This window comes from Mesocricetus auratus, unplaced genomic scaffold (genome assembly GCF_017639785.1).
Source record: "Mesocricetus auratus isolate SY011 unplaced genomic scaffold, BCM_Maur_2.0 Super-Scaffold_100008, whole genome shotgun sequence".
Classification (NCBI taxonomy): domain Eukaryota; kingdom Metazoa; phylum Chordata; class Mammalia; order Rodentia; family Cricetidae; genus Mesocricetus; species Mesocricetus auratus.
In genome coordinates this window covers 53,187,936-53,209,974 of record NW_024429192.1, presented here as the reverse complement: position 1 = coordinate 53,209,974, position 22,039 = coordinate 53,187,936, and the positions used below count along the sequence as shown (strand labels likewise).

At 41.4% G+C, this 22,039-nt stretch overlaps 2 protein-coding genes across 2 annotated transcripts in view; one reads left to right on the top strand and one right to left on the bottom strand.

Moving 5' to 3' along the window:
• Positions 1 to 8,169, bottom strand: part of Cfap91 (cilia and flagella associated protein 91) — a 47,362-nt gene extending 39,193 nt beyond the window's left edge. Inside the window, exons 1-5 of the mRNA XM_040750822.1 lie at positions 7,396 to 8,169; positions 3,884 to 3,960; positions 3,032 to 3,189; positions 2,035 to 2,118; positions 968 to 1,024 (exon numbers count right to left, since the gene is read on the bottom strand). Coding sequence (XP_040606756.1) covers positions 968 to 1,024; positions 2,035 to 2,118; positions 3,032 to 3,189; positions 3,884 to 3,960; positions 7,396 to 7,513 — 494 coding nt within the window. The 5' untranslated portion in view covers positions 7,514 to 8,169. The remainder of the gene's footprint in view (positions 1 to 967; positions 1,025 to 2,034; positions 2,119 to 3,031; positions 3,190 to 3,883; positions 3,961 to 7,395) is intronic.
• Positions 8,170 to 15,451: 7,282 nt separating this feature from the next.
• LOC101842784 (cytochrome c oxidase copper chaperone) lies at positions 15,452 to 20,934 on the top strand. The gene is made up of 3 exons (XM_005071497.4): positions 15,452 to 15,644; positions 17,605 to 17,693; positions 20,800 to 20,934. The coding sequence occupies exons 1-2, from the start codon at positions 15,538 to 15,540 to the stop codon at positions 17,687 to 17,689; spliced, it is 192 nt and encodes a 63-aa protein (XP_005071554.1). The 5' UTR covers positions 15,452 to 15,537; the 3' UTR covers positions 17,690 to 17,693; positions 20,800 to 20,934.
• The last annotated feature ends 1,105 nt before the right edge of the window (positions 20,935 to 22,039 follow it).

Genomic DNA, 22,039 nt, shown 5'->3' with positions numbered 1-22,039 from the left:
AGCGCAGGAAAGAGGGACAGTGTTTTTAGCCACAGTTTTACCCCAAAACTAAAGGCATTGTTCCTTGCACTGTTCTCTCAATGTGTCTCACTCCTTTGTGTGGAATAAACCCCCGTGCAGCTCATTGTCTTGTGTAGGTTAAATGATCATCAAATTTAAAACACTACCATCCCCCCAAAACGATTCACGACTGATAAGACACTGAGGCATTACCACCCCGCAAGTGTGTACTCCAGGGAAGCAAAAGAGGACACGTGAAGTGTGTGTGTGTGTGTGTGTGTGTGTGTTGTGGATGAAAAACTTCATTTCTTTTTTGATGGTACTCAAAGGAGGAGTCTCTTGAGAAGTGATAAGCCTTCATGGATGGATTGGAACCTTATAAAGGTGCTAGAGGTAACGACTTAGGGCCCCTTTGTCTTACTGCGTCTCAGTATGTGTGAGCATAGCCTTTCCCTTTCACCATATGAGGACATAGCAAGAGAGCTCTCACCAGACACTCAATGCTGGTGCTTCAGCCTTAGAGTTCCTAGCCTCCAGAAACATGAGAAATTAATTTCTGTAACTTATAAATCACTCAGTCGATGACAATTTGTTATAGTAGCACAGATAACTCATCAGAAATATATCTTATGTCATAACCATTATATTCATATAGAAATGACCATTCATCTTTATTAAACAAAGGTAATATAAAACAGCAACATATGTCTGATGTTTTTGGTGATTTCTATTTTTTTTCTTCAGTGTTACTCATGACCCACTAGAAAAATCAGTGAACTTTAATAGTCCATGTAACAATATTAGTCAGACCTTGGCACACAGAAAATCACTGGAGGGACCAGGAAGGCTCCTGGCTATGGTGGTCGATAGATCATAGGCTGCAAAGTATTGATCTAGAGAACTGCCTCCCTGTAGTAAATATGAAGTGGATGGTGAGATGAGAGACTTTTGAAATAAAGTTACTTACTTGGATGTTGTTAAAACAACATTGAGTGGCATCTGTTGAAGAAATGGAAGGAAGGGTCTGGGAGAAAAAGGAAAATGTGTGAGATTTTCGTACTGGCTCAAGCTTTCTTCTTACTTTACTATTTCTCCCCCCCCAAAAAAACAACACAAAAAAGCAATGAGTTTGAATAAACTAAAATGAAATTAGTAGTATTCAAAGTTTTTTGTATATAAAACTACTGGAGATGTTCTTATTTAAAATGCAAATTCCCAGATCTGGCCCAGGAGATCCAGTCAATATTGGGTACAGCTGGGGACCCTGCTGTGCACACTGGCATCTCCTCAGCAGCCATGACCTCAGAAACATGTCTACACTTGGGCTTCATCAGTCTCCAGCCACTTGTCAAGTTCTTAAGACATTCTGACATGACCAAGGCCTCCACTTAAAGCTCCCCCTCCTGCCAAAAGCCTAAGAATTTGTATCTAATTTAGTTACTAAATTAAATTCCTAAAAAAGTCAGCATCAGAACATCTCCACTAGGGAATGTTTACATGTGATAACATAGATGAGAAATTCATCTTTGAAAGGCAGTTAATTCAGATGTGGTATCAAGATTATTTTCCAACCCAAGGTTGGCAAGGATATCTTCATTTCAGATTAGTTCACCTTGAGTATATTATTATCACAGTGGTAGAAGTCACAAATGAAATAAAGAAAATATTTTGATTGGGTTTGAGCAACGTTCACAAGTATTGTCCATTTGGATGCATTTAGCAATTTCTCCCACAAGATATATGTTACATTTGACTTCATTTGATGACTGCATCTTATCCTATACATCCTTTGTTGCCATGGGTACCTCATATGCCCTCTCTTATATGACTATTGTGAAGATTAGGTGACATCCAAGTAAAGAATGGATGCTGCCCCCACCTAAGAATGACAACTGCTGCCACCACCATAAGAATGTCTCCTTAAAACCAGGATATTAAATGAGAAAACAAAAAAACAAAACAAAACAACAACAACAAAAAGAATGCCTCCTAGTAGCCTCAAGGCTCTAGCATTTATTGCTCTTTACTTTCTACCTGTCAAAGAATTTATAGCGATTCCTTCCAGAAACCTCTGGATCTTCGTACTCTTCCTTGGGCATCGGGAAAGAAGCATCCATTCTAAAAGGAAGCAGAGAAGTATATTCAAGTCATCATCTCTACATACCCTTTTTCTGTGTTAGGGACAGAGAGTGCACTTAGGTGTCCTATGTCTTAGACCAGGTAGAAAGAAGGACTGGATCTGGTAAGAGGAAAAGTCAGGCTTGGGAAATGAGTAGATTTATAAAATCCCAAATGGGAAAACAGTCACTTTTAATGAAAATAGCAGAGTTTCAAAGACTAATTTTATGCCCTGTCTGGGACACATTATTATTAACTTACCACGACTTACTTGTAAGTCATTTAACAATCAAGATTTCAGTAGATATATTTTTGAAGGTGCTTTACTTGTAAGTCTCACAAAAAAAAAACAAAAAAACCCACATAGTTTAGGTTCCAGCCAAAGAGACCACTTGCAATTCCTGAGGTGTACCGAGGGAACAGACTGGGTCATTCCTGTCTTTAGTGGTGAGCTGTCCTTTAACATACACATAAGTACATGTACCAACCTTTAGAAGACCTCTAACCATATATAAATATGGTTTAATCCTAAATATATATTTACATATATATTTATGCAAGTATAAATATTTGTAAATAAATATATAAAAGAATGTAACAATATATGGCTAAAATATATATTAATTGTTATACTTATTATATGTAAACATATGTATTTTAGAATTAATTTAACATATTTATATGTTTTGTGAATAATTATAAAATTAATATGTAATAATATATAGTTAATAATTATAACATATATGTGTATAAAATGTATGACTTTTGCTTCTTAATCAGCCCTGTTTTAGAAAGAGGGATTGCATCATAGCTATAAGTTTTCAAATCATTCAGAATAATTACAATTTTTTAAAATATTAGTGTATCCACTAAACCATGGCTATGCTTCGGAGCAGGGCCCCCTGATACTTACGCAGCGTGGAGTCGAAGGGCTTCTTTGTGTTTGGCTTCTTGCCCCCTCCATTCCCGATTGACACACGATGGGACAGGATCTGACTTGCTCCAATACATAGAATATCTTGGATGATGGCACAGGTTACTGAACATGGACCTAAAGTTGGGAACTTTTTTCTAAGGTTCAGAAAGTGAGGCAGAGAGGAGAAGGTCAAAATTGTATGGTCAGATTTTCTAATACTATTTAATTGTGCTGCAAGCTTTTTCAAAAGTGCAAAGCAATGTATCTAGTGCCTGAGGAGGAATTACTTGGACTTGCACAGACTGTATCTAAGAGGACACTCAAAAAGCTGGCAACAATATTTATGCGTCAGATGCTAGGACTACATTATTCTGTACTGTACATGTTTTGCCACCACTGGGTTCATACATCATTTCCATTGACTTATTTTATGGGTCTCCCCACCGTGTGTGTGTGTGTGTGTGTGTGTGTGTGTGTGTGTGTGTGTGTGTGTGTGTGTGCATGAATCCGGGTGCCCACAGAGGCCAGAAAAGAAAGGGAGTTATAGGCAACTAAGTCACAGGTGTTGTGAGTCACCACACCTGGCTATTGGGTACTGAACTCCCATCGTCCTGTAAGAGCAGCAAGCACCATTAACCTCTGAGCCATCTCTCTGCCCAGTTTATGGGTTCTTTGTTTACTATTACTTAACCCTTGCAATGAGCTACATGCATTAACATGCCTGGTCCCTGCAATCATAGTGCAGTAATGCCTGCAGTATCCAAAGTCCTGATAAATCGATCCGATTAGTGCAGTAGCCAAGCCAGATGGTTCAGATTGATTAGGTTATGTCAGATCAATTAAACTTACCAGTCTGCTTCGAATCAGGGTGGCTTGGATATTTGCCTGTGCATGGTCTCGCTCACTCGACACGATAAATAACGGGTCTGCAAAGGAGAGTGACATAAAGAATAAAGTATGTTTACATCTCCAGTGAGAATACTGGGGACAGAATGCAACTTTCTCCCTTATATCTCTCTGGGTTTTACTCAGTTTTTTTCCTATTTTTTAATTTAAAATAGACTTTTTTCATATGAAATATACTGATTATGATTTTCCCTCTCCAAACTCCTCTAAAGCCTTCTCCTCTCCCCTCCAAATCCATGCCCCTTCTTTCTCTCTCTCTCTTTAGAAAACAAAGGGGCATCTAATAATAATAGTAAGATAAAATAAAAGCAAGCAAATTGGAATAAGATAAAAAAACAAACAGAAGAAAAAGACCCAAAGAAAAAGTATAAGAGACATATATAGATGCACACACACACACAGTTTGCTTACACAAAAATCCCATAAAAACACAAAAATGGAAACCATGATATATATGCAAAAGATCTGAAAGGGGGAAAAAAAGCCCTAATAAAGCATTATGGGACAAAGAACCTTCAAAAACGCCTTCATTTTGTGTTGGCTATCTACTGCTGGGCACAGGGCCTGGCCTTAAGTGTGATTTGTATACCTAGTGAGACTCTGTTGGAGAGAATTAATTTTTCCTTTGTGAGCAGTTATCAGTTGGAGATAGCTTCTGGGTTAGGGGTGGGGGCTATGTCCACTTTCCCACTCAGCCCTGGGAGCCCACCTGGCCCAACTGGACCCATGCTGCCACAGTCTCTGTGAGTTTGTATGAGTGTCAGTCTTGCTGTGTTTAGAAGGCCTTTTATTTTTTGGTGTCCTCCATGCCCTCTGACTCCTCTTCTGCAGAGTTCCCTGAACCCTGAGGAGAGGGATTTGAACTGAGTGTTTCGATGTGTCTTACTCTCTATATACTGTCGAGTTGTGGGTCTCTGTGTTTATTCTCATCTCCCACAGGAGGAAGCTTCTCTAATGGTGGTTGGGCAAAACCCTGACATATGAGTATAGCAGAATGTCACTAAGAGTCATTTTTATCGCTTCATTCCCTTAGCAGAACAGTATTTTTCCCTAGGTTCATGACCTGTCTAGTCTCAGGTTCTTGGCCACCTGAGCAGCATTGGGGATAGGGTCCAGCTCATGGGGTGAGCCTCAATCCAGTAAGATATTGGCTGGACACTCCCACAAGCTTTGTAACACTGATGCACATTTTGAAAATGATTTGTTTTACATTTATTTGCCACTGCTCATGTGCAGATGCCAAGGACAACTTGCAGATACCAGCTCTCTCCTTCAACCATGTAGGTCCTGGGAAGGAAACCCAGGTCATTAGGCCCTTACATACTGAGCTATCTTACTGGCCCTCTCTCATTTCAACACTGAGTCTTGCTATGCTGTCCAGGCTAGGCTTGAACTCCTGAATGCAGGAGATCTTTCTGTCTCTGCCTTCTGAACAGTAAGGAAGAGCTGGAGGCATGTACCAGTATGCTTGATTTGCAACTTCTTAATGGGAAAGCAAATTAGAGAGTTTCATATTGCCTATCAACTGATGGTCCTGTTACCAAGGAATCTGTTAGATGTGTTTCTTTCTTATGAGTTACAAGTCAGCTTATGGAATTGGGATGCAAACAAAAGCCTATCATATTTAACTGGGTTGTAGTGGTGCACGCCTTTAATCCTAGCTCTTGAGAGGCAGAGGCAGGCAGATCTCTGTGAGTTCGAGGCCAGTCTGGTCTACAGAGTGAGTTCCAGGACAGGCTCCAAAGCTACAGAGAAACCCTATCTTGAAAAAAAAATGCCTGTCATATTTCAAACACAGTGCCCTTCATGTTTTGTTTGTTTGTTTTTCAAGACAGGGTTTCTCTGTATTGCTTTGGAGCACTTTCTCTGTAGACCACACACACACACACACACACACACACACACACAGGTGTTGGGGGGTTAATTTAGACATTATTTTCCATGTTCTGTGCACTGGAAGGATGCAAATAGCATAACATCTTGAGAATTAGAGACTTGGTAAGAAAATATTGTTCTCTAATAAGAAATAAATAATATCAGCCATCTTTAGAATTTATCCCTTAGATTTATAGACTCTGTGTTGATGATGGGCCCACCTTATCTCTCCAAAGATCAACAACTGATTAACTGCGACTAAGTATCTGCTCACTATGTATGACTTTAATGATGAAGGGTACTGGTGACTGAGTGGACTATCTATTAAAATCAAGCCATGTGAAGCCTGGGAGACAGCTCAGCTGTTAGGAGCACTTGTTGATAGTCTAGCTGCTAGTCTGGAGTCTAGCAGAAGGCTTGGGCTTTATCCCAGCACCCGAAGGTGGCTTATAGTCGCCTAACTCCAGTTCCAGGGGATTTGTTGCCCTATTCTGACATGCAAGAGTACCAGGCACACACGTGGTACACATACACACATGCAGGCAAACACACACATAAAATAAAATAAATAAACATAAAAATCTTTAAAAAAGAACTAATCAACATGACACTAAATTCATTTGGAGAGACATTTGATTTCCCAAGTAGATTTTTCTCTCCATAAACAAATGCCCTGGCCAAACATTTAATAGATTCATTTCCAAAGATGAAACCAAGAGTAACAAAGTAGACCACTGAGCAGGTCATGTGAGCAGTCATTACACATCCCAAGCAAAGGAAAATAGGTCTTATGGGGTGTCTTATGGGAATCCACAGGGACATAGTTGAAAATAATGTTGGGTTCAGGTGGGCTTTACAGTGGGCAAAATCAGAAAAAGGAGTCATCATGCTTAAACGGTTGCAGTAAATCCAACAATTTAGTTAACACTTACACACCTAACATTGTATACCGGCACTGGAATAGGTTCAAGAAGGCTACAAACATGAATGGACCAGAACTTAAGGTCCGGAAAAATAGCCCACAAACGGAAAATTGGCGTATTAACATAAACTGGAGTTTAATTGGCCCCGGGGGAAAATCAGTGCATTAAGTCTATTAATGTTTTGCTAGATAAAAAAGGTTGAAAGAAAACAAAAGGCCTCCGAAAACATATGAGAGAAACCCGCACCACTTTACCCAGATCACGGAATTTGGAGTTGTCCAGAGCCTGGGGGCAGGAAGATTATTTTCGCTGAACATTTTCCCCAGTTGAAATGCGGGCACATTGTGTGACTTTCTAGCTCTGCAAGTTATTTCACACTTTTCTGAATGAGCACCCAAAACCTCAGACTGGGTTTCAGGAAGATAACTTATTAGGAGAAAAAAAGTGACCCTCTCCTGTTGCTTGCAGGAGCTGAGCGCACTTGTAGCTTCAGAGTACCAAGGCCATCTGAGTGCAGGGACCCGCTGCTCCCAACTCCTGGTTCCTAAGACAGAGCGTTTGTTCTGGAACTTGTTTGTTTGTTTGTTTGTTTGTTTTTTAGCACGCCGCTCCCCTACCAGGTTACATTAGCCCCAGGGAGGAGTGGGCAGCTCTTACCGTACAAGAAATCGTATGTTCGACTGACGACGGTGCCTTTGGTCCTCGACCTCCTGCAATGGTAGGGGAACCGCTGAAGGTTGGTCTTGGGCTCCTGGATAGTCACTATGTGGCTCATGGTGCTGTCTCTTTCCTCCTGCCAGCAGAACACCAGCTATGGGAGGCTTGGTAGCTGGGTGCACCGTAGCTATGGCAACGTCAGATGTACACGCGTAGATAAGGGGCGGGGCGAGTTTCAGGAGGCGGGGCAGAGCCTAGAAAGGCAGCTTGAAAAGGCAAAACCGAGTGGCATGGTGGATGTGGTGACGCAAGGTGGCCAAACGTGGCAGGATGAAGAGGTGGGATGCCGGGCGCCCTGAAGAGCTGGGAACTGGAAGGAAGGAGGCTAGAGAAAAGGGAAAGAAGTAGGGCTAGGAAAGGAGGCTAGGGGGAGGATGGCCTCGCTTCCTCCCTACTAGGGACCACGTCAAGTGCTGGGGAAAGGGCTACCCTAGAAAACCAAGAGCAATTTGCTAGTGACAGCCCTCGCCACCAGTCTTTTGGAGATCCCTAGGAGGTCCGGTAACCTTGTAGAAGAATCGGGTACTTTCATTTCTGAAAACCCCTTTCCACAGGATCCAGGAATCCAAGCTCCTAAATGCTGTGCCTTGGTGCAGTAACCAAGAGCTTCAGAGACAGGCCATCAGTAATTGGAAGTCTGTCTCCAGGCGGCTGCTCTCGGGGTTAGAGCTGATGCAGACACTTTGGCGCATGCGTAGTGGACTCTGCTTCTGAAAAATCGTGTGGCGAGCCGGGGAGGGGAGGAACTAGAGAGGCAAAAAAAAAAAAAAAAAAAAAAAAGGTCAGCTTTTGAGAATGCTCAGAATATTTTGCCCATGGTCCATTCTTCTTTTTAAAAGAAATTATTTATCACTTTGCATTAAAAGTAACCAGCATCTCAAATTAATAATACTGTTCGTTCGTTATTTTTGTGCTGTTACAAATTGAATTTAGTCTCGCATATGCTTCAAGCGCTCTCCTACTGAGATACACTCTAGCCCAAGGAATGGATTTAAAAAGTAATTACTATTATCATAGCTAACACAGTTAATGCTCATTCTTTTGTTCAAACTTATATAGTACACATTCAAATTCACATGGTTGACTCAAAGGTGCTATTTATTGGTTGGCTGGAACAATTAAAGATTTTTTAAAAGCCTTTTATTTTATAACGGTGAGTTTCTGGCATTTTGTAATTTAAAAACCTTCTTAAACCAACTTGGTTATCCTGAAATATAAATAATAAAGATAAAATAAATGCTGGATTATTTTTCTTATGCATCAAAATCAGAGAAATGAGCAGGGCATGCTAGTGAATGCCTTTAATCCCACTGGGGGCAGGTGTATCTCTGTGAGTTTGGGATCATAACGCTTTATTGTTTTTAGTGTTGCTGCTATGGTTGCAATGCATTTCCACATATCTGATATTCTGATTAGCTTTAACTATACAGCTTTTAAAATAATATTTTATTTTAGATCATATTTTGGAAACTTGTTCAATTTTTTTTCTGAATTTTGGTTCATGGACTCACAACTATTGAAATGAGGGGCTTTTCCCAGACCAGGACTTAAGGTAATAATTCAACACTTCTCTCCATTTTTGGATCTCTTCCACACAGTCTGTGTCTTAAGTTTATCTTCAGATAATTAACCAACCTGTAGTAAACTCCTAAGGTTACTCCCAGGACTCTAGGCCCTTGGTGTTTGTGCTCTGGTAGGCATGTCCAGCCTTGTGACATTGCAACATGGTGTTGTCATTTCTTTCTATAAAGGTCACACTCTAGAAACTCACAATTGAGTTGTTTTTTTTTTTAAGCTCAAAAAAAGTCTTAATGTTGGGTCCTCTGCAGGTAAAGGTGCTGCCACCTGAGACAATGCAAGCCCGACAATCCGTGTTTGATCCCCAGAATTCATGAAAGGTAGAAGGAAAGAACAAATCCCACAAAGTTGTCCTGTGACCTCCACACACTGGCCACAGCCAGTGCCTCCCCTGAGTCACACACACAACACTAATGAAATGATTTTTAAGATTCAATGGTTTAAACAGGTTCCAATTGGGATGACTTCACCACTGTCCTGGGCTGGTGCCCATGGGTTTGAGTTGAACATGCCTCAGAGTCCTGTGTGATACCTACGCCTTTAGAATCAGGACTTGTTTTAACCAAAAGACTCTGCAAACCATCGTGGGAAATAGGTGGTTATGTGATTGATCCCTTTACAGGGACTTTAATATTCATTATGCTCTCCTTTCATAAGGGATTTCAAGGAGACAAGTGACCATGTTGGTCATTTGCAAATGGCCACCAGGAGATGATGTGACTGATATCAAGAAAGAGGCCAAAGCACTCATCCCTAGAATAGCAAGAAACTGAATTTTTCTAATACCTGCAGAGAGAGTGGCGACATATTCATCTTCACTGAAACCTCAGAGAAAATAGTGACCTCTATCAGTCTTAATCACAATCCAGTAAAATATTTATGCTATGCCCAGACTCCTGACCTATGGAAACAGAGAAGTAACAAATATGTGCTACTATTAGGCTGTGATAATAATGTTACATAGATGTCTTGGTGCCATGGGTTGTTAAATGAACATGACTTAAACAACAGATACTCATTTCTCACAAGGGATCTAGAAGGTCTAACTTGAGGAAGGTGCCGGTCAATCTGGCTCCTCATAAGAGCCGGTGGGCTTCCTGGCTGGCAGATGGCGACCTTCTTGTTCTGTTCTGTTATCATATGGCATAATTGAGGGGTTCAGGGTCTAGTCTCTTCTTATAAGGGTCCAAATCCCATTGTGGAGACTCCATCCTATGACTTCATTGACCCTAACTACCACAATGGAGACTAGGGATTCATTGGGCAGGACACAAGCATTCCATCCATAGTAAACAATAAATGACTAATGGACGACCTTCATGAAGCTAGGTTCTCATCATTTAGTGTAGTGATTGTATAAAGGAAACTTCAGTGCTGAGGAGGGGTGCTTGTTAGTGAAATATAGGGTGTTTGTTAGTGAAATATATTTAAAGGAAAGATTGGGCATGCTGAGAGAACTCTCCACAGAGGCTAATTTCCACTGTGTCTTGCAAGTCAGAGGGGATTGTCTGTCCTTGTCCCCTTGAGTAGGAAACAATGATGGACAATACAGTGTTGCCCTTTAAGCAGAAGGGAGCCTTTATAGGTTTAAAGAGAAATCTAGCACTAGGGAAATGTCCAGCGATCTACAAGGATGACTCCCACTAGCAATCTAAGCAATAGTGGAGAGGCTACCGCAAATGTCCTTCCCCGATAATGAGACTGATGACTACCTTATATGCCATCTTAGAGCCTTCGTCCAGTAGCTGATGGAAGCAGAAGCAGAGACCCACAGCTAAACACTGAGCTGAATTCCTGGAATCCAGTTGCAGAGGGGGTGGGGGGAATGATGAGGGTTCAAGACCAGGCTGGAGAAACCCACAGAAACAACTGACCTGATCAATGGGGAGCTCATGGACCCCAGACTGGTAACATAGGACTGGCCCAGACCCCCTGAAAATGGGTGTCAGTTAGGATACCTGAGCAGTCTATGGGGTTTCTGGTAGTGGAACAGTATTTATCCCTAGTATAAGAATGGACTTTGGGAGCCTAGATACACAGGGGAGGGTCTAGGCCCTGCTCCAAATAATATGACAGAAAATCCCCCATGGAAGCCCTCACCCTCCCTGGGAAGCAGAAAGGAGATGGGATAAGGGGCTGGTGGGGGGCAGGGGAATAGGGGAGGGAGAGGTACTATGATTGACATATAAAACAAGCTTGTTTCTAATTTAAATTTTTAAAAAAGGTTTAAAAAAAAGAATTTTGTGTTCCTATGAAGCAACCCAACACATGTGCAGCTGTCGTGTGGCTATTCGCATTACCTGCAGGAAATGGGACTTGGAAACCACTATAAAGATGCTAATGTTCTGTGTTGCTGCTGCTGCTAGTGATGAACTGTCCTTTATCTGTGACTCAGTAGTTTGATGGCTTCTGCCATCACTTATGGACTGGCCTGCAAATGAGGGAAGAACTCAGGCTTTTCAGAGAAATCAGAAAGCAGAGACTGTTGTATAGTACAATTTCCCCAGAGAAATTGGAAAGCTTTTGTTGTCTTTAAAGGCAGACAAGCAAATATTACGTAAGATTACTTTGTTCTGTAAGCATCACGGAGGCTAGCTACTAAAAGACTGATGAGAGTTTAAGCCTTGTAATTCTTCTCTATCAACATACGGTGTCACTCCTACTCTACTCGAAGCAACTACCCACCCTTCTTTGGTGACGTCATCAAACTTAGACAGGGTAGGATACATACCTTTATCACTGAAGAATTTTAAAAAGTAATTTGTGCCGGTTGGTGGTGGTGCACACCTTTAATCCCAGTGCTCAGGAAGCAGAGACAGGTGGATCTCTGAGTTCAAGGACAACCAGGGCGCACAGAGAAACTCTGTCTGGAAAAGAAAAAAGAAAAAAAAGTAACTTCTCAGTTGTTGTTTGCTGTGTTAGTGGTTCTGTCATCCCACTCACAGAACTGCTCTTTGGTGCCATCTAACTCTACTTAAGTCACCATTTCAAACTTGTTGCCATTAATTTAGTAATTTTAGTGACAACAGTCCAAGAGCTAAAATGAGGAAAATTTGCTAGTTAAAATAAAAATTGAGAAGCAATAACTGAATACAAAAAGTAGTAAGCATCTTAGTAATCTATCTTATCTTTTATTAGTTTCCATATGTCAATCCATTTTCAAGTTTTAAACTTTCGAGGTTCGTGTGTGTGTGTGTGTGTGTGTGTGTGAGTGTGTGTGTGTGTATTCATCACAGTGTATTATATGGAGTTGTTAATCTTATGCTACCATCTGAGTCCTGAGGATTGAAATCAGGTCATCAGGCTTGGTAGCTAGTATCTTTACCCACTGAGCTATCTCAGGCCCTTCAATTTAATAATCTAATTATAATTCCTCTTTGGGGAAGTAGGTAATTGATGTTTTTCTTGGATTTAAATAGGAAAACAATAATTGGGTATGTTTTATATTATTAATTTCCACTTACTATAAAGTAAACCACCTTAGCCTACAAGCATGTAGGCTGAGAAAGAAAAGTGAAGCTTAATGGTCAAAGGGAAAAGGAAAAAGTAAGCCACACATATAGGCTGGTTATAGCATGCTAAAACTAGAGTTAAGTTGCCGAGTACAAATTAGGATGTTTCCCTTTTGAAATGAGATCTTTTGTTTGTTTTTTAGACATAATCATGCTCTGAGACCTTGACTAGACTTGAACCCATAACACAACTCAGGCTGGCCTCAAACTCTGTATCCTCCTACTTCAGCCTCCTGAAGGCTGGGATTAAGTTTGTTCCACCATTCCCAGTTTGCTTTTTATTTTGTTCATGAGCAGGAGACTATTCTACTTCACAGCTTTTGTAGGTCATGGTGCTCAAGAGACAGCCAAGGGTTTTTTAACAGTTTCAAATAGATCAATCTAAAGAAAGTGAGGGCAGAAGCTTGCTCCGCCTGGGGTCTGCTGCTACTAACTAAGGATGTCACACAGAGAACTGTTGTGATCAGCTACTAACTAAGGGTATCAGACAGAGAACTGTTGTGATCAGCCACTAACTAAGGGTATCAGACAGAGAACTGTTGTGGTCAGCTACTAGCTAAGGGTGTCAGACAGAGAACTGTTGTGGTCAGCTACTAACTAAGGGTGTCAGACAGAGAACTGTTGTGGTCAGCTACTAGCTAAGGGTGTCAGACGGAGAACTGTTGTGGCCAGTCAATACCAATTCTGTTAAGAAAAAAAAAGGAAGGCTGGTTCAACACAAAAATAAAACTCTTACATCAAAGGGGATAAGAGATAGTTTATTCTGGAGACAAATATGAATGGCCATGGTCTGGGAACACAATTTCACATTACTCCAAATTCACATTTCAATATGGCAATAGTTTCATGTAGTTTTAAGTAAAGGAACAAAAAAGCCATAAATCAAGCTACTTCCCAAACATAGTGGTAAAAACATTAGGTGGACAGGTCACAAGAAGGTGAGGAAATCTCAGCCACAGACATAGTCTCAGATGGTATTCTTAGCCTTTTGGTTGGTGGGAACTAGAGGGTCTGTTTGTGCATTCCAAAGGATTTACCTAATGCTCACAAAGATAGGAGGTCAACTAAGGGGGCTAACTAAAGCTGCTCCCAGACACTTTGACTGTGGACTAACATTCCTCCCTTGCTACATCATTAATGTTCCAATCAACTGAGCCGCCATGTAGGAAGTTCAGAGTGAGGTGGGATTCATTTCAGGAACTTTCCTTCACAAAGGGAAAAATGGGCTGAAAAAAGTCAGTTACAAAAAAGTTTTATTTTTTCCCTTTTCCATCTTTTGGCCTACAATTTGTATCACATTCAATCCTCATAATTCCCTAAATTTTTCAGTTCTTTCTTTTTCTTTCTTGTTCATTTACTATTCTTAAAAAATGCAGTAGTAAAAGAAAATACAGACCAGTGGTTTTAAAATGAAAGTTACTTTGCATTTAGACACATTGCATTGGGATAGTAAGTGCAGCACGGGATAGGTAGAACCTCAGGAGCTATGTAACTATGAGCAAACTACACTCATCTCAGAACATCAGTTTGTTACATAGGTGAAATGACTCTCAAACTCAGAACTACATGGAGGCTATTATGCTGGAGATTATACTGTTCCTACCCAGATTTAATAAATGTCAGGAAAAAGTATTTTAATGTTATTAATTGGTGTAATGACAAATGTATGAGTGAACAATTTGGAAAATGAAGATGTATAACTCAGTTGGTAGAATCTAGAATTCAGGAAGCCCTTATAATCCAGGCATGGATGGCACACACTTGTGATTCCAATACTTAATGATCAGTTCAGGATCATCCAGCTCAGGGTAGAGACCCTGTCTAAAATATTTGTATTTTAAAAAATAACACCCCTCCATTAGCTCAAAGCCAGTGTAAGGAAGTCACTCAAACATGTGCCCAGTTCCATCTTAGTGAACTTCTACAGAGTTAGAATGGCCAATCCGAATCAATGGAGGGTATTGCACTTTCAGAATCAGTTACCTTTTTATTCACTTATCCAACACACACACAGAGGAGAGAGAGAGAGAGAGAGAGAGAGAGAGAGAGAGAGAGAGAGAGAGAGAGAGAGAGAGAGAGAGAGAGTTGAAACTAGACAAAAAAACCCTTCAAATCCTCTTTCATAACTAGTGTTAGCTGAATATTTAGCGTATTAGCGTACATGCCTGAGAGGAAAAGGAGGTAGGAGACCTTTGCCCCCAGCATCTTTAGACTGTACAAAGTGAAGGGGGAAGAGAAGGGAGAAAGATCGTGAAATGCCTCAGGATCTGGTGCTCAAGGGAACTGGCATTTGCTAATGGTTTCCCTTACGCCTCTCAGAGAAGTCATTTTGTTTTCAGCTATCATCTCAATGTCCATGCGAGGGGTTAGAGACCTCTCAGCTGTTTCCCCACCCTCCACCTTTGCAAGACCTGCCCAAATACACTTTAACACTCTTGGTGAAATGTGCTTGTCAAATCCAATGGAGAAAGTCCATGATGCCTCAACTCTATGTGAAGAACTATAGGCAACAAGAAAGCTGGGAATGGGAAAGGAGGGCTTCCCCAGGGTGGAAAACGCAAAATTGGTTGTTTAGTGACAAAAGGGCAGTCCTTAAAACATACATACAGGTAGCGTTATACTGAACTGAACACGTTATATTTAGGAATATATATGCAATAAGAATTAGTTTTAAAAAAGGCCATACATTTGAAGGACAGCAGGGAAGGGTGAGAGTTTGTAGGGAGGAAAGAGAAAGGAAAAATGTTGCAATCAAATTACAATCTCGAAAGCAGAACCAACAGTCTGGTGACCTTTTAACCTTTGCGCCTGCGCCGAAGCCATGCCCTTTGGTCAATGCCCTCGTCCCGCTTCTTTTGCGCACGCGCATTTGAGGCTCTCTTCCGTTCTGAGAGGCGGGACTTCCTGCCCTCTTTAGCGTGACTGCGGAAGTGGGTGCAGACAACTTGGGATCTTTGCGCGTGTGCGCTCGCTGCTGCTTTCGGCTGGAAGGATGCCGGGTCTGGCTGCCGCCAGCTCTGCCCCGCCTGAGGCTCAGGAGAAGAAGCCGCTGAAGCCGTGCTGCGCCTGCCCGGAGACCAAGAAGGCGCGCGATGCGTGGTCAGTGCGCAGCCGGGGAGGGACGGCCGGGCTTCCGCAGGCTCGGCTCCGCTCTGTCCTCTGGCTCCCGGGAGTTACGGGAACCCATAGTTTCTCATCCGTCCCGTTTCCTGAGCGCGCACCTCAATTTCAGTTAGGGGTAACGGGAGAGGACCAGAGGTCAGGTTGGCCCCAAGGTTCTCGTTATTTATTCCTTGCTACCATGCCCTTGATCCTTCTTAGGTATTAAGTCCAGACATATAGAAGTGCGTAAAGATGCTATTTGACTTAAAGGAACAGCCATTATCACACCACTTAGCTATGATGAATTTAGCAAGACCAAAGTGTAAAATTGTCAGGTAATTTCTAAGAATTTCTCCAAAATGCGCGCGTGTAGTAGGACACAGGATACATTTCTGTATGGATCCCTTTCTTTTTAACAAGCCGAAGGTTAAAAGACAGTCTGTCTGGGGCTGGAGAGATGGCTATGTGTTTTAAGAGAACTGGTTGCCCTTCCAGAGGACCTGGCTTCGATTCCCAACACCTACCTGGTCGCTAACAAGCATCTTTAACTCCAGTCCCAGAGGAGTCTGATGCCTTCTGGCTTTTATGAGCACTGCATATACATGGTGTACAAAAAATCATGTAGGCCAAATAACCATACACATAAAATAAAAACATTCATGTTAAGGTCTATCTACAATATAGGTGGCGTTAATGTTTATCTTATCAAGTCACAAAAGGTTTTATTTGATCTCACTTTTATGATGTCCCAATTCTGCACAGATCTCATTAGGAGTCCTCAGATAATGTGAATATACATCTCCACCTGTTTGTCCCATCAAAGTAGAAAAGTAATAGTAGAAGCAGATACGGGTGCTCATGCCGTAATCTCATTACTGGGCAGACTGAAGCAGGAGGATTGCCACAGCTCAAGTCTAGCCAGAGCAACAAAGTGAGGCCAAGTCTTAAAAAAAAATACATGAAAGAGAAATTATTTGTTGGTGTAGTAAGAACCCTAGTACACTCTATTATTCTCACTACTTTGCAAGCCATACTGTAAATGGGGAATTTAAAGATCGGTCTGGTACCGAGGGTCCTGCAATGGTAATACCTGCTTATGGAAATGTGATGTTAAGATTAGGAGCTTAGAAATACAGGCAGACCTTGAAGCCCGATCCTCTGACTTGGTGACCTTGTGCAAGGCACTTAACCTGTCTGCCTCCCATGTGTGTTGAAAGAGCCCAGCATGTCTGCAAGGCTGCTATTATATGGAACTCACCATCCATCCCACCCTGTCTCTCATTTGCTGGTAAGGATTTTAATAGTAGACCCCATTTGCCAACTCATTTTGAGACAGGATCTTGACATGTAGTCCAAGCTGGCCTTCTATGCAGGGTTTTTCAGCCTTAGCTTCCCAGATTTTAGGCATGTGTCATTACATTCTAGCTCTTACTGTTACTTGGTAGATTTTATCTTTCAACGAAGGATTCATCTTGTGGCTTCTGGCTACCAGATCTTTTTTTATGTTTATGTTGTTGGGTGTTTAATGATTACAAGTAGGTTTATGTGTGTTTGAATGTAAGGAGAAACAGGAAGTTAATTTCTGTATGATGAAAGGCCCACAAGTTAAGCTCTTCCCTTCATTTAATATAAATATTTGATTCAGTTTATTTCATTTTAAAGAAATGTTTATTATTCCTTGAGTATAAATATATCATTTGCTATACATAATGGTTTCATCTAGTTAGAACCTTCCCCAAACAACAACAAACCTCAAAACCTTATGGAACATCTTTGAGGAGCCATCATAAGAACAAATACAGAGCAAAGGAGCCGAGCTGTTAGGTATAGTAGAGTTTTGTTTCTACCTTCAGCCACATTCTGTGTGCTTCCCTGTCTCACTCCCCTGTGGTGCCATATTCCCCACGAATGTGCTTAACATCTGTTTATTAGGTAACCAGTGCGTTTTATTTTACAGCATCATTGAGAAAGGAGAAGAACACTGTGGACATCTCATTGAAGCCCACAAGGAGTGCATGAGAGCACTGGGCTTTAAGATATGACATGGTGAGTGAACTGCATTGCTTCAAGTCTGTGTATTACTTTCCAGAGTTAGCTGCTAGGCAGCATTCTCTCCAAAAGGTAGCCTGCCTTGTTAATCTGGAGTGTTTCAGTAGCACTTGAAGGTAACTTTTTGGTTCCTAGTATGGGATGGTGAATGATGGCGACAGTTTGAGAGCAGCCAGGAAGTCCGAGACAGAGTGTAAAGCTTTTGAGAATTGGTTTGACAAGAGCCTTTGGAGTCACATCACAGTCGGGGGGATCCCCTCCTGGCTGGGGGAAGTTTAAGTGCTGTTTTAAAGTTTTGTTAGTGAGGCTTTTCCCCCATTCCCCATGTGAAGTAGAGGCATGTTTCCCTGCCACTGTTCCAACCACATCAGTGGGTATCTACGATGGTAGAGGTAGAGCCACATTCTCCAGTATGGCAAACACTAGCTGTGTGTGTTGACTGTTAAGCAGTTCAATTGGGCCTAATGAATTCTTAATTTAGAAAAAGGTTAACAGTTGTAGGTGGCTAGCGGCTACTCTTGTCTTTATGGTCACCACCTGTACTCTGAGCATCTTCTTATGACGATCACCCTGCTTCCCTCCAGCTAGGAGGGATGCTCTGGGAAGCATCTGGTTTCACTCTCAGCCTGTCCCGAGCACCTAGACCACTGCCTGGCACATAGCAGGTGCTGAATAGGGCACTATTAACTAGGTGAATAAGTGACTGAATAGGGCACTGTTAACTAGGTGAATGAGCGACTGAATAGGGCACTATTAACTAGGTGAATAAGTGACTGAATAGGGCACTATTAACTAGGTGAATGAGCCACTGAATAGGCCACTAATGGTGGTTCAGTGTGGCAGGGTTCCTGAGGGGGGCTTAGCAAGGTCAGAGCTGGGACCTCAGCCTCCAGCAAGCATTCTGTTTGTGCCTCTATCAGGTCACACCTCACTGCCACTCCTGTTTTAGTGACAGCAGAGAGATACCAAAGCCACATGCCTGCTTGATAATAGTGGGGGGCTGGCTTCTTTCTCTTTCACCTCTCTTTGGAATGTCACACATGACTCCTCATGGTCTTTGAAGTATAGAAAGGAGATGAGTGCCACCTACCCGATAATAAAAAGTGTAACTAGAGAAGAAGAGCATTTGAACACACAGGCCCCAATGTCTGTATGTACATGGCCTTTTGTTCTAGCTCTTTCTCCACCGTTATGCTAAGCTTTGCTAGAGCATCATGGGCGAATTTTGGAAGTGAAGGGTAGTGGTGGGATTACATTCTCCAAACAGAGGCACTGTGTGTTTTCCTCCTAACACTTTGTGAGCTCTTTTGGCCAGTATGCTCATTTTGGGGATTGTACATTACCATAATCTTCAATATACTAAGACTTATAGTGAACGTTAATGAAAAAGAGCTCTTGCTGGAATGCATGGGAGCATATACCTCAGAACCAAGTCTCTGACTGTAGTAAACTCCAGCACAACTACCCACCCTGTTCTGAGATGAGCTTGATCAAATTGGTGTGTCTCTAAGACTAATAGACCATATTTTCTGAGAACCTCTTCAGAGGAAAAATACTTTACAAACTTGGGTTGTTCCAGCAGTGGTCATGAAAGTTCCTTGATTCAAAACCTAAATAGATGTTCATCGGGGATGGCTGGAAGCAGATGGGGATAAGTGTTACCCTCTCTTATGCTCTATCTCAAATTACTCTACATCAGCCAGTGGTTCTTACCTAGAGCTGAACCTCAAAAACATCAAGGAACACTTTCCAGATTCACAGGCTGTGGCCTCACCTGCTGACTCCAATTCCTGTATGATTTTCAAGTCCTTTAAATCGTCTGTTAAGACTAAAGAAACAAGCTATGCTAACTATAAAGTATCTGAAGATTTGATGGTGACAGCAAAAAAGACTTGGAAGCTATAAAGAAAATTAGATATCATAGTAGTGAGTCTAGACAGTCTTCAATCTTATAACTTTCTTTTACTGAGACAAATCCAGCAACTATTTAGAAATATCAGGAAGTGAGTGGCTCTTACCTTCCTGCTATTAAGGTCAAAAGAAAGGTGGAAAACCCTCTAAATCAAATTAAAGTAATGGTAATGCTACTATTTGTTTAATTGAACTTTATTTACACATATATTATTTATAAAAGTATCTCAAGATAATGCATTACAGGGATCATTTCTAACATTCAAATTTAAAAACAAGATACCTATTAAGACCTATAAAATGCCAAAATGCAAAAGAGAGTCCCTCAAGGGACTCCCCTCCCAGAGAAGAACTTTCACAGCCAGCATCTCTGATGTATAGCCAGTACCAAGAAGTCAGCGTGCGGCAGGCTGTTGAAATGGCACACAACTCCATTTCCGGTTCCTTTTCCTGCTCAGAGCTTTGCTTAAGTGTATTCTTCCTTCAGGCTTTTTAGGAAAAAGGGAATTTAGGTGTCTGTGTCTCAGTGAGGCTCATTTCCTGTCTGAATCAAAGGAAGGGAACAGGTTTAGGAAGTTCTTGTGTTAGACTTGGCTGAGTAGCCATCTTTTCAATGGTACTCTGCATCTTCTTGCATAGGGACTAGGGTGGGGGCAGATAAGGGGTCATGGTGAGAAGCTTGGCACTTAGAGCAGGTCAGCAGCGCTGTCCTCTGCTGCTCTCCCTCAGGGATCTTCTGTGGACTTAGAGGCTTGTCTTTATTTGCCCTTGGGTCAAGGAGGAGCTTCCCACAGGGACTGTGTACTGAACTGACCTTCCTTCTGCCTTTAACGTGGAATGTTGTCAGAAGTTCTTGAATCAGCAGAGACATGCCTGTCTTTCCTACTTAATGTCTAAAAGCACAGGGCCTTGGCGTGTTTTTAAAGGTACTTCTAAGAAAATTGTGCTTTTACCTCACCAAAAGATTCCAAAGATTAGTTATTATAATGAACAGTTTCAGGGGTGTTGTTAGTTAAGCCAAACTGAAGTTTTGAAAAGCAATCTTTGTTTCATGCCTTGTTTAGAAGAATTGTGCACGTACTGAATATTTCAGGGAAACATTTCTTTCTGATGATCGTAAGCCCCTAAGTCCCTAAGTCTGCTTTGATGTTTGAACTCTGTCTGACTTTCTGAAATAAAATCTCTCCTGTAGGTGGCCTACTTTGTGAATGAATGATCCCTGAAGAATGAAGAAGAGTAAATATTTTGGAAGTTCTTTGATGAACTTGTTAAGTGGATAAAGTATTTATAATTTATTAAAAAACAAAAGGAAAGAAAATGTGGTAAACAGCCTTCATTGTGGTTCTTTTTCTGTCCCTCTCATACCCACATAACTTTTTGCTCAGTTTCCTTTTTCTTAGAGTGTATAGTAGCAACTCTTGTGCTGTGAGTTTCTGTTTCTCATTATTGTGACATGGGATTGGACAGTTGTTAGGAGAAAGCATATTCTTCTCTCAACCAGTAAAACCTCCAAAATGAGGTATATGGAAATAGGAATGAACATCTTTTACCTGTTCAAAATGATGCCACAGCCATATCATCTCAGTCAAGACTCATAGTTGACCATATTTTGCCTTTTAGTGCATTGAGTTGAAAATCTCAAATACAGGCTGGAGATTCAGCTCAGTGACTGAGAACTTGAATGGTATACACAAAGCCTTGAGTTCTAATCTCAAACAAATAAAACTTCAAAGATAAAAGATGCTGAGAAATGTCACTAGAGGATAGTTCATCTTCATGTGTGGTGGGTTAGCAAGGTTGATTCCTTTATAGAATAAAAGCTCAGAGCCTTTAAGACTCTGACCTAATGAATTGGTTAAATGTGTGCTTTTTTTCCTGTTTTCCCCCTTTTGTTCTGGTAGCAGTCATTGTGCTGGGGTTGGACCTAGGGCCTTAGGCAAATAAGGGAAGTGTTCTGCCAGTAAGCTTTGTCCCTGGCCCTGTGTTCACTGTTTATATTGTGATGGAGAGAGGGTCTCACTAAGTTGCCCAAGCTGGACATGCTCTGAGGCCTTCAACTTGTAATCCTCCTGCTTTAACCTCCCCAGTAGATAGGATTACAGCCCCAGCAAGTTAATGGCTTTGAAGGACCTCAGACCTGGCTTTATTGTCGGCTGTCAGTAAGTCACAGTGTCTTTGAATCTGTTTTCTCATCTGAAAAGAACAACCCAAGGCTTTGTGAGCACTGATGTCATTTATAAATCACCTGGCCACTAGTGTGTAGTGTTAACTACAATTTTCTAATTCTTTGATTCATTAGTCTTAGTTTTACTTAACATGCATTTGGGTATAGTACTTTTAATAAGTGCTGTACAGTTTACAGAGACAATTAACTTCCCATCCAGGACAGTCTCTTGGTAGATTGTTTTGTTTTATTTTGTTTTTGAGACAGA

Bases quoted from the DNA above. Each gene is read 5' to 3' on its own strand.
- LOC101842784 (XM_005071497.4), top strand. From the start codon at position 15,538: ATGCCGGGTCTGGCTGCCGCCAGCTCTGCCCCGCCTGAGGCTCAGGAG. The intron at 15,645-17,604 runs GTCAGTGCGCAG...TTTATTTTACAG, and splicing joins AAGAAGGCGCGCGATGCGTG to CATCATTGAGAAAGGAGAAG.